The sequence below is a fragment of the Anabrus simplex genome, chromosome 1 (genome assembly GCF_040414725.1).
Source record: "Anabrus simplex isolate iqAnaSimp1 chromosome 1, ASM4041472v1, whole genome shotgun sequence".
In the NCBI taxonomy this organism is placed as follows: domain Eukaryota; kingdom Metazoa; phylum Arthropoda; class Insecta; order Orthoptera; family Tettigoniidae; genus Anabrus; species Anabrus simplex.
The window spans coordinates 30678053-30690706 of record NC_090265.1 but is presented as its reverse complement, the minus strand read 5'-3'; the positions used below and the strand labels follow the sequence as shown (position 1 = coordinate 30690706).

Here is a 12654-nt window from a genome sequence, read left to right as displayed (position 1 = left end):
ACCGTCCATATATAAGTGGCATACATGGTGATGGGAATTCTAAATATAAGTATAGAAAAGACCAAGTTCATGCAGACTGGTGGAACCCAAGATAACAGACTTGTAACAGTCCACGGCCAGACCAAAGAACAAGTTCAACAGTTCAGCAATCTTTGCAGTATTGATGCCAACGATGGAGGTACAGATGCAGTTCAGGACTGACTGACTGACTGACTGACTGACTGGCCATCAGACTGGACTGGCATCCGCTGCGTTTCAGAGCATACGTACAATTTTGTCAATGACAGCCATTAGTACCACATCAAACATAAAACTCTTCAAAACAGTCTTACAAACTGCACTATATGCCTATGAAACAAGGAAATTTACAACCAAGGTGATTAACTGTTACCTCCTCAAATTAAATTTCTCTGTGTTGTCTCTACTACTCGTATTTTAAATGTATCATTATCTTATATGACCAGTATTACTCTTTCACGATTTTGGAGATAGCACTTGCTCTTAAATGATGTATCTGGGCTATAAACATTTAGAGCAAGCTATACTGGAGCATATAAAAGCAATATGTGCAACTTAAGACAAATTATTTTATATTTTTATTATTATTATTATTATTATTATTATTATTATTATTATTATTATTATTATTATTATTATCATCGCATACTGATTGGTTTCGTTAGTAATTTCACTGAACAAATTATCGGTAAAAAATAATTGAAAAAAACTAATTCAGTCTCTGGTTTCATACCTTGCGATGATTTGTAGCCTGAAACTGCTGTAAATGACAGTTTCTTGAAATCTAGATCTGTTTATTCATAATTACGCCAGCTGTCAGCATCAGCTACATGTTGGGTTACAGTATACAAACCACCACCAGTTCACTTGTAGGCACCGTCAAATTCTATTTGATATATTCATTAGGGTACAAGGAAGAAGTAGAAGTGCGAAAATACTGGGGTTTTGTACAATTACCTGACATATACAACATTGAACTGTACACTGTACATGACTAGGAGAGCACATGGCGACCATGTTTGTTTACTATCACTATAGCCTTCGCGTACGTGAGTGGACTGGACAGAGCAGACGGCTACACTGCCATTTAATTAATAGATTTTTGACTGACTGTCAAATAGTATCTGGATTTTACAAAGTTCCACACTGAACCAAAAGATGGGAGTACAGTATAGCATCATGTATTCTGTCGACTAAGAGACGGCAGACGAGCAGTGGGCGATACAATGTCATGTTGGGCCTCGCCCGACACGCGACCGGAAAGGGAATATTGTAATGTCGGGCCTCTCCCGACAGACGAGTGGTAAGGGTTAAACAGCTCAGTGTTTTCCAATTATATTTCCTTCAGAAAACTGCTGGTGTCTCGTATTGTGATAATATCACTAACGGAAAAACATTACTAAGATCAGACTTTCAGCATCTACCAGCTATCGTGACTCTGTGTCAGATCTAAATCGCAGACCACATGTTACATATATCAGAATAACATGTTACATATACAGTAGAACCTCGATTATACGTTCCTGGAAACTACATTTTCTCGTATTATTCGTTCAAATTGCATGGTCCCGCGAGCATCCTAATTAAATCATGCTGTAAAACCCTGCATTATCCGTTCCTCAAAGAAATGAATTTCTGGATCAACCCTCCAGAAATTTCAGTTAAAATGTTGATTCCCATAGGGAATTTAAAATATTTGTTCCGAATGAGTAAATTTATAATACCAATATAATGGTCCGTTATTGGACATTATAAATCTTCCAGCTAACTCATTCTTGGTTGCCTGCGTTTCGCCCTCGTGTGCTAAGTTAGGCTCATCAGTTGGGACTTAGCACACCACCAAAGACGCAAGGCTAGTGCATACCGTGGAGGCCACTGCATAGGCCACTTGAAGCCACCAGCAGTGCCAATGCACTATGAGAGCTATGTCTCATTTTCAAAAAGTTGATGCCTGCCTGGCCATCAGATAAAACAGATGTTGATTCCCATAGGGAATTTAAAATATTTGTTCCGAATGAGTAAATTTCTAATACCAATATAATGGTCCGTTATTGGACATTATAAATCTTCCAGCTAACTCATTCTTGGTTGCCTGCGTTTCGCCCTCGTGTGCTAAGTTAGGCTCATCAGTTGGGACTTAGCACACCACCCAAGACGCAAGGCTAGTGCATACCGTGGAGGCCACTGCATAGGCCACTTGAAGCCACCAGCAGTGCCAATGCACTATGAGAGCTATGTCTCATTTTCAAAAAGTTGATGCCTGCCTGGCCATCAGATAAAACAGATGTTGATTCCCATAGGTAATTTAAAATGAGTTAGCTGGAAGATTTATAATGTCCAATAACGGACCATTATATTGGTATTAGAAATTTACTCATTCGGAACAAATATTTTAAATTCCCTATGGGAATCAACATCTGTTTTATCTGATGGCCAGGCAGGCATCAACTTTTTGAAAATGAGACATAGCTCTCATAGTGCATTGGCACTGCTGGTGGCTTCAAGTGGCCTATGCAGTGGCCTCCACGGTATGCACTAGCCTTGCGTCTTGGGTGGTGTGCTAAGTCCCAACTGATGAGCCTAACTTAGCACACGAGGGCGAAACGCAGGCAACCAAGAATGAGTTAGCTGGAAGATTTATAATGTCCAATAACGGACCATTATATTGGTATTAGAAATTTCAGTACCATCAACGCTAAACCCTCGATCAGGCATTTTTCAAGAAATTGTATATCATGAAAGGACGGCTACGGAAAACTTACAGATCTTGGTGTTAACGTCTTGTCATTGCAGTAATTTGAGGAAGTACCAGTACTATACTGAAAAGTGAACAGTGGTGAACTTGCATAAGGGACCATCTTAGCATCGCATTCGGGTGGTATTGTTTAGAGAATCCTTGGAAGTCATGAAGCAGAGTCTGTCCACAACAATCAGAAGGATTAAATAGGTGGAGTAATAGATATACTCCTTTTGTACACTAAGTGAGCTCTACCTGAAGACGGAATGAGTTTCGTCAAATGTTCGTACTTGCAAAACATCTACATTACATCCAGGGTTAGATGTTTATTTTTTTACTTTTTCCAAGTGTAACGCCGAACAGGTTTTCGGCACTTCCCTCAGGGCACTGTATAGTCACTGGGCTTTCAGGCAGGAATCGAAAATATTCCTTCTTAAGTAACACAAATTTAGTATTTTAATATTATCGTATACGATTATGTTATCAATACCAGAACAGATGTTGCAACTTACATACATAAAGCCATGGGAGGTTTTGGGATTGCCTATTACTGTTTTCGTCCTAATATAAGACTGGGAATTTCACGTTTTTGTGTTAACATATTATAAAAACCGCACTCGTTTTATTTGCACACGTTACATTTTAAAAATTTGTATCATTTCGCACTCGTACCGACCTGTACAGCGAGCGTGCTTGCCAGCTGAGCTCAAGGTCGCGAATATCCATAATTTCAGAAATGTTAATGATATTTTTTCTCTTTCCAATTTGATTGTCATTACTGACGGGCAGAATTGAATATAATGCATTCGAGAACTTGAGAATCGATACTTACATTTGAAACCATATTAAAAACCAAAGTCAATGCAGGCCTAATTTACGCGGTACAAGATTTCCATAAACTGACTACGAACAGTATACCGGTGACCAAATTATAATGGAAGATTTTAAAAATGGATTTCGACATCATGTTGGGCGCTTTTGTATCCAATGTGCTTTACTTTATTAGATTAAAGAATTAAAAGCTACTTGTGTTTGATTGTTGTTGGCTTGGCATTACAGCTATTAGATTTTTCGAAGAGTTTGACTGATCAAAGTTGCTGAACTGAAAGAAGTTTACAGAGAAAACTGACAAAGTTTCCCCCGTAAAACTGAATGTAAACTTTCGAGATTTTTAAGTCGCGTACCGGAAATTAACGTTTGAAGCCGGCCCCACGGTCTAACTTGCCTGCCTCCCACCCGGAGGGCCCGGGTTCGATTCCAACCCAGGTCAGCCATTTTTACCTGGATATGAGGGCTGGTTCCAGGCTCACTCATTCTACGATTACCTTTAACTAAGGAGCTGTTTAATGGTGAGATGGCGACCCCGGTCTAGAGAGCCAGAAATAACGACCGAGAGGATTCGTCACATTGACCATGCGTAACCTCAATCTGCAGGCCTTTGGACCGAGCAATGGTCACTTGGTAGGCGGAAGGCTCATTGGGGCTGTAGTTTGGTTTGGTATGGTTTGGTTTGGTTTGGTTTAGGGGTGTTTGTAAGATTGTAAGTATACAATCATATTTCATTTTTGTGATGTGGAATCTGGGTAGCACGTTTGCCTTTGGTGTAGACTCTGGCCAACCAATACCATGCAGAAGTTGTAAATCAGTCAATCAATCACCACTAATCCGCATTTAAGGCTGTCGACCAGGTGGCAGATTCCCTATCAATTCTCAACCTACTATTTTCAATTTCAAAAAATTGCAAATTTACACAACATTTCCATTAATAAATTATTCCAAGTCCTTATTCCTCTTCTTATGTACTAATATTTGCCCCAATTTTCCCTCTTGAATTTCAACTTTGTCTTCATATTATGATCTTTCCAACATTTAATAACTCCATTCAAGCTTACTTGTCTACTAATGTTATTCCATAACATTTCTCCACTGACAGCTCAGAACATAATGTTTAGTCCAGCACTCGTCTCCTTACTTCCAAGGTTTGCAATATCTTCATAACACTACTCTTTTGGCGGAAATCACAGAAGAAATCGTACTGCATTCTTTGGATCTTTACCAGTTCTCGAATCATGTAATCCTGGTGAGGAGTCCCATTCATTGGATCCATACCCTAACTGGGGTCTTACCAACGACTTACATGCCATCTCCTTTACATCTTTATTACACCCCTAAATACCCTCACAACCAATATGAAGAGATCTGTAAACTCTGAACATTTACAACCTCAATGTGATTAGATGTGATTAGATCTTTCCTTATACTAAGACCTAGGATCAACAAAACACACCTAAAGTAGGCATCTTTTGCCCAGGTGTCACTCACATTATTAACACAAACACAGAGAAATGAATGAAAGCCATCAGAGTATGTGCAGGACCTAGCCTTAATGTATCACCATGGCCTGACGATTTACAGCACTATATTTTACCAACATTAAAATGAAGAACTAACCTCCTTCTTGGTTGTTACAACTTTAGCAAAAAGATTTTTGTCTATGACAGCGTTGTTTCTCATCTGCTCCATGGTGAGGCCAAACAACACTCTTTGTTCCATAGGATGTGGCTCATACTCTGGATCGATCTGGAGAATGCAGTAGGCTCCACCTTTCTTCTTCTTCAGCAGTTCCAGTGCCTCGGGAGAATAGCCGGGTGCAATAATACCATCAGAAACCTACAAAACAAAGAATGCTCTTTCTATCAAACTAAACAACAATAAGCCAATAGTAAACACAGTCATACCTGGAGTTCACTCAGCAATCCTTAAAAGCAAGATGGACCGACTATCAGTGTTAGAATATATGAATATAAACATATTACCAACAAGTGGCTTGTGCAACAATGAAGTTTCCCAGATACCTGAGCAAAACAACAGTTGGTCTTTGTGATCTGGTCGTTGGCAATGAAACTCTCTTGGTTAAATTTATCTCTGTAGGATCAACCACATCTATGGGGATGTCTCCTAGCAGACATGGCATTACACTGATTTTTAACTCTAAGTTCACAACAACAAAGCTTGTAATAATTTAATGCTACCACCTTTAATAGCATCCTAAAACTCCCTGCTTGAAACTGGTGATTTACAGAACTAGTAGCAATGATACTAGCTGCCACATGATACATACAAGGCGTGTTTTTTAAGTAAGGGCTGTTTTGTTGTAGACACTAATAGATCGTGCACACGTCGTGTGCCGGCATGCCTCGGGAACAACGATGTTCAGTTGCAGCTCTGTTGCTAACCTGTACGGTTGTTTTGTCCTTGTTCAAATGTTCAAGATTATCGGCTCACCCGCCCCGTGCGAGGTTCGGTCAGTGATACGGTTTTTGTCGGCAAAGATCCTGTCTGCTGCAGACATTTACCGACAGATTTGCAAAGTGTACGATGCTAACACTATGAGTGAAGGCAAAGTGCGCAAGTACGAGACTTCAAAGATGGGCGTGACAACGTCCAAGATGAGGCCCACTCTGGTCGCCCATCTTCGATCACAGACAATTTGGTGGCTTCAGCTGAAGCGAAGATTCGTGAGGGCAGACGCTTCAGAACAACAGCTCTCTCAAACGCCTTTCCTGACGTGTCTAGGTCAGTGCTTTACAAAATTGTTTCTGAAAACCTAAACTTTAGGAAACCGTGCTCCCGTTGGGTCCCTAAACTCCTAATGGAGGACCACAAAAACAAGAGATTTGAGTGTTCGATGACGTTTTTGACTTGTTATGCCAAAGAAGGTGACGACATGTTGAGTCAGGTCGTAACAGGAGACTAAACATGGGTTTCGCATATCACACCCGAATCGGAGCAAGAGAGCATAGAATGGAGACACACACATTCGCCTGTAAAGGTGAAGGCCGAACAGACTCTGGCGTCCATGTTTTGGGATAGGCATGGTGTTTTGTTGGTCGACTTCATGCAACGAGGAACCACTATCAATGCGGAAACCTACTGCCAAACCTTGAGAAAGCTGCACAGTGATACAAAAACAGAAAATGAGGCATGCTAACAAAGGGAATTGTCCTAATGCAGAGTCCACTCTTCTAAATCTTAATAATATTGAGCCCCACATTAAATTTACAATCGAATCTGAATTAGAACAAAAAGTAACTATTTAGACTTAACCATCACTAGAAACCCAACCTCTTCAGGTTATAAAATCTTCAGAAAACCTACTCAAACTAGTTCCACAATCCGTCATGATTCAACTCGTCCAATAACCCACAAACGGGCTACTTACAATAGTTTAGTTCATAGAGCTTTCACTGTTCCGATGTCCAAACAAGATCTAAAAAGTGAATTAAATACCATTTGTTTCATCACAAAATCAAATGGATATAACAATTTTTTCATTGATAGAATAATTAATAATAATACAGACATCATCCTTTAACTACTTAAATAAAAGATAAACATGACACTTCAATAATTTCAACCTTTACTTTTAACAAGGACATTTACAAAATCACTAACACCTTTAAAAAATACATATAAATATGAAATTCAAAACTAATAATAAGAATTCAGAGATCTTATACAACTCCACATCTATTAATAAATGTAATTGTTTCTCTAAATCAGGTATTTATAGATTCAAATGTCATGATTGCAATTTTTCTTATATCGGACAAACAGGGAGAAACTTCATCACTAGATACTCAGAACATAAGAACGCCACTAAATACAAGAAATTTTCGGCTGTAGGTCAACATATGCACGAATATAACCATAATTTCACCGATATTCAACAAGACCTACAAATTCTTAAAACACTACACAAAGGCCCAATACTTGATATAACAGAAAATTTGTTCATACATTAGATCAATATTTTAACCCTAATTACAACCGAAATGAAATATGTGAAAAAACCAACATTCTTTTTGACTTATCATTATTCTTAAAAATTTTAATTTAAATGATTTAAATTCAATTTTCCATTCTACTCATTCCACCTCTCCTCAGCATTTGCCCCCATTCCCACATTCTTCAGCCCCACCTTAAGTTTCTTCCCTCCATTCATAACACCTTTCATTATAACTATATTTTTCTGTTTTCATTTTTCATGTCATTTACTTCCTAGTACATTAGTTTGCTAATACATCCAACACTTGATTATGTAACATGAGCCACATTTTTACTTATTTCTTTTCTTTTCTTTCTTTCATTCTCTTCATTTAATATTTTACATTCCTTAAATTTCATTAATATTTCCTACATTTTTCTAACTTATTTTCCTTTCTTTTATATCAGCATTAGTTGAGAATTCATTCCACCATTTTAATCCAAAGAATAAAATAACTTTTTAACTTGATTCATATCTTCAAGTGTCTTTTCACTTTCATTTTTTAAAGTCATTATCTCCATGGACACCTTCAACATTTTTTACATTGTTTTCTTTATACACAACTACATAGAATTTCCTTTCCACTGCAATAATATATTTGTTTCAACTCACATTTTAACTAAGACAATACTTTGCAAATATGCTCATTTCTACATCTCCTCAAGATTATGAATGATTTTAAGTGTATCTATGCTTCGCAGTGATAAGAAGAATATCATAAGACTTCTTCTCCTCAACCACAACAACACTATGCATATATGCCCATTTCCACATCTCATCAAGACTATGAATTTTGAATTGTATCTAAGCTCTTGAATACTATAAATAATATTATAAGATTTCTTCTTCTTGTGAATTCCTACAGCTAACTGAACTAATTTCTTACAACAAAAGTGTTTTCCGGAAATTCAAAAAAACAATTTTTCATAGTGTCAAACTTCTATGTTTTAAGACCATCTTTAAAACCACTGTCTTTAAAATACAGTAGAAGTCCGTTATAACGAGAATTCATCACGGCATAAACTGTACTCACTATAGCGGATTGTCGTTATATCAGATTTTTTGTAAAAGTCAGGAAAACCCCCATACACATTAAATTCAGTATGAAATGGCAATCAGTTCATTCAAAATTTGAGTTTTCGCGGATAATATCCACAACGCGGCTTGCTTGATTGTTGTTTTTTGAAATCCGATACTATGTGAAAGTGTGTGTAATTTCATTCTGAAAAAGTATATATTACCATATTTCTCCGAATCCAAAACGACTCCCACTTTTTTATTCAAAAATTTTTAACCAGGCTTAAAAAGTGCTTTGTAGAATCATATGAATGTCTTTCTTATACAGTATGCGTTTTTAGACTGTAGACGCCGAACATTGGCTTTAGTTATGCCGTATTTTTTGCAGCTGTACAATTATGCTTTATTTCAGGTTTAATAATCATTAACCTAAAATTGGCATCATAATATCGAAGGGAACTCGTTGAAAATTTGCCGGCAATAGACATTCCACACATCTCTACAATACAATGATCTATCAGGAAAATATTCTTGGTAACTATAAAACTGTCACTTTCACTCGCTGCCGCTACACGCATGTCTTGCTTGCCAGATTCGGCCAACTTCAGCGGCTAGCGACATATAGGTCTTAATCGCAGACTTTGAAAGTCAACGAACGAGTTTATTGCATTGCGGTATGGCAATTCCGCCCATGCATTTTTGTGCACATACTTCACAATTTCACCTTCGACTTCTTTAAAGTGTCCTTGTTGCGGGCCACTGAATGCATTTTTTGTGCAGTACGCATTTTTAAGTTATCTTTGTCTTCATGGTAACGCCGAATATTGGCTTTAGTTAGGCCTATGCCGTATTTTCTTGCGGCTGCATAATTATTATACATTTCCAAGTGTTTAATAGCCATTAAGTAATAATAATAACTTATATGTTTCCACCTTTTCAATACAATATATTCACAAAATTACAAAATTATACGGTACTAGTTTCGACCCATCTAGGGGTCATCATCAGCCGTATTGGAGCAAAGATCATTTGTGGCGAAATCCTAAGACAATATTATTTTAAAGAATAACAAGTGAAATGAGATGTTATGGTAATAGTTAATAATACAAGGAATATACATAATCAGAGGTTTTTAACAAAGAATAAAGTATAAATGGGGTGTTGTAAAAATTATAATCATGGAAATCAGTAAGTTCTTGTATTGAAATGAAATATGGCTTAGGAAGAGGGCTTAAGGTGGGGCTGAAGGGTGCGGGAGAAAGTGTAATTGTCTTGGAAAAGTACTTTTGATTAAATTTAGGATTGAGTTTAGGTTGGCTGCATTATTGTTTCTGAGGAAAGTGATAAATAGATCGAAGAGTATGTTGGGTTTCTCAGAGATTTCATTGAGGTTGTGACTGGCATTAAAGTATTGGTCTAGGTGTATGTAGTAATTTTCCATTATGTTCAGTAAAAGGCCCTTGTTTGCTAATACGAGGATGTCCATGTCTTGTTCAATATTGGTGAAATTATGGTTATAATCTTGCATGTGTTGGCCGATGGCTGAAAACTTGTTGTATTTTATTGCGTTAGTGTGCTCGTGGTATCTGATAATGAAGTTTCTCCCGGTTTGCCCGATGTAGGTTTTTTTACAGGTGGTACATTTGATCCTAACGCAATAAAATACAACAAGTTTTCAGCCATCGGCCAACACATGCAAGATTATAACCATAATTTCACCAATATTGAACAAGACATGGACATCCTCGTATTAGCAAACAAGGGCCTTTTACTGAACATAATGGAAAATTACTACATACACCTAGACCAATACTTTAATGCCAGTCACAACCTCAATGAAATCTCTGAGAAACCCAACATACTCTTCGATCTATTTATCACTTTCCTCAGAAACAATAATGCAGCCAACCTAAACTCAATCCTAAATTTAATCAAAAGTACTTTTCCAAGACAATTACACTTTCTCCCGCACCCTTCAGCCCCACCTTAAGCCCTCTTCCTAAGCCATATTTCATTTCAATACAAGAACTTACTGATTTCCATGATTATAATTTTTACAACACCCCATTTATACTTTATTCTTTGTTAAAAACCTCTGATTATGTATATTCCTTGTATTATTAACTATTACCATAACATCTCATTTCACTTGTTATTCTTTAAAATAATATTGTCTTAGGATTTCGCCACAAATGATCTTTGCTCCAATACGGCTGATGATGACCCCTAGATGGGTCGAAACTAGTACCGTATAATTTTGTAATTTTGTGAATATATTGTATTGAAAAGGTGGAAACATATAAGTTATTATTATTATTATTACTTATATATTGTTCAATACGGACCAAAAACATGAAATTCATAACCATCAATAATAGCCATTAACTTAAAATTGGCATCATAACATCGACGAGAACCCGTTGATAATTTGCCGGCAATACCCATTTCACGTATCTTTACAATATGACGATCCATCACGAAAATATTCCTGCTGTCTATAAAACTTAATTTTACTAAGCATCAGGTACAGCAGACGTGTTATAACTGTGCTACTAAGTTTGTTTTTGCGGTTTCCTTATAACCGCATAACCTTTGGTGGTGCTATTTGAGGATCCAACCAGCCTCTGGGCTGATGACCTAACAGACAGACACTGAGTAGCCGTGGCCTTTCTAAGAATTCAAAGGCTCGCATGTTTTGATGCCATTCTGTAGATTTGAGAAACGTTTTTGTATAGGATAATAGAATGTCATTCTCTCTTCACTATTTCCCGAGATCCAGTGACGTTAGACATAGGCACTGTACGACCGGTCGCCGCGGCTAGCGATGTAGGCGGTCGTTTATTGTCAACGAGTTTTAAGTGCGCGCGCGGGGGAGTGAAAAGAAACAGCGTGGTTACTGCGGCAGTTGCCAGTGGTGTTCATTACTATCAGGCCGCAAATGCAAAACGACCCTTGTGTTTTCACATGAGATTCTGAGAGAAAAAAAGTCGTCTTGGATTCGGAGAATTACGGTATCACTCCAGAGGCTTCTCTGGCAAACATTTCGGTTTTCTTTTTCAAACAGCATCACCTAGCCTGACCATATATGTATCATGAAAACCTATTTGAAACGCATGTAGAGAAATGATAACCTCTTCGCTAAAAATTGACATGGGAATAGCTTTCCGAAATTTAACTAGACGCAAGAAAATATAAACTACCCTCTGAAATCAGTGATGTACCCTGCCATATCTTGACGTGTATCACTTTCTTACTTAATTTCAGTATACGGTATACCATTAAAATTAAGAGATCGTTTACTTCAGCCTTTATTTTTAATGAGTTAACAACTCCTATCGGCCATGTTATTTACGCATTTATTATGAAAATGTGTTATCCTCTTTCATTTCGAATTTTCTTTTGAGAAGAGCAGTCGACGGGTATTACTGATATTACTAACCAACTCCAATATCGCCTTCGAATGTTGACGAGAGAGCTCTCAAATGCACATAGCGCGAAAACTATACTGTACCGAATACGATCAATCGCATTTTGTGGCAAACGTTTCAGTTTTGTTATTCAAACAACATCACATCAACTTATCTGTATGGTACTATAAATATGATGAAAACACACTTCAAGCAGGAGTAGAGAAATTATAACCTTCTCACTATAAATTTACATGATAATAGCCTTCCTGTAATTTAACGGATGCGAGAAAAGATAAACTAACCTCGTAAATTAATGACGCACACTGCCATATCTTGAGGTGTAGGCCGATCGCATTCTTACTTAATTGCGGTATTTAGCATTAAAATTAAGCGATCGTTTATTCAGCATTTATCTTTAACGAGTTAATGGTTATCAGACACGTTATTTACGCATTTATTACGAAAACATGTTCTCCTCTTTCATTTTCCTCGCAGAAGAGCAGTCGACGGGTATTACTAATGGACTCCGACATTGCCTTTGAATGTCGATGAGAGAGCTCGCTGGTGGGCATAGCGAGAAAACTATATGGTACCCAAGATGATCGATCGCATAAAGTACAATGACTGGGTGCATAAATATCGGC

The 12654-nt window shown here is 37.5% G+C and overlaps 1 protein-coding gene across 1 annotated transcript in view; it reads right to left on the bottom strand.

Annotated features, from left to right (window-relative positions):
* The window catches only part of LOC136883643 (bifunctional purine biosynthesis protein ATIC), a 108364-nt gene that overhangs the window by 30615 nt on the left and 65095 nt on the right, over positions 1-12654 (bottom strand). Inside the window, exon 9 of the mRNA XM_067155985.2 lies at positions 5207-5425. Within this exon, the coding sequence (XP_067012086.2) occupies positions 5207-5425 (219 nt within the window). The remainder of the gene's footprint in view (positions 1-5206; positions 5426-12654) is intronic.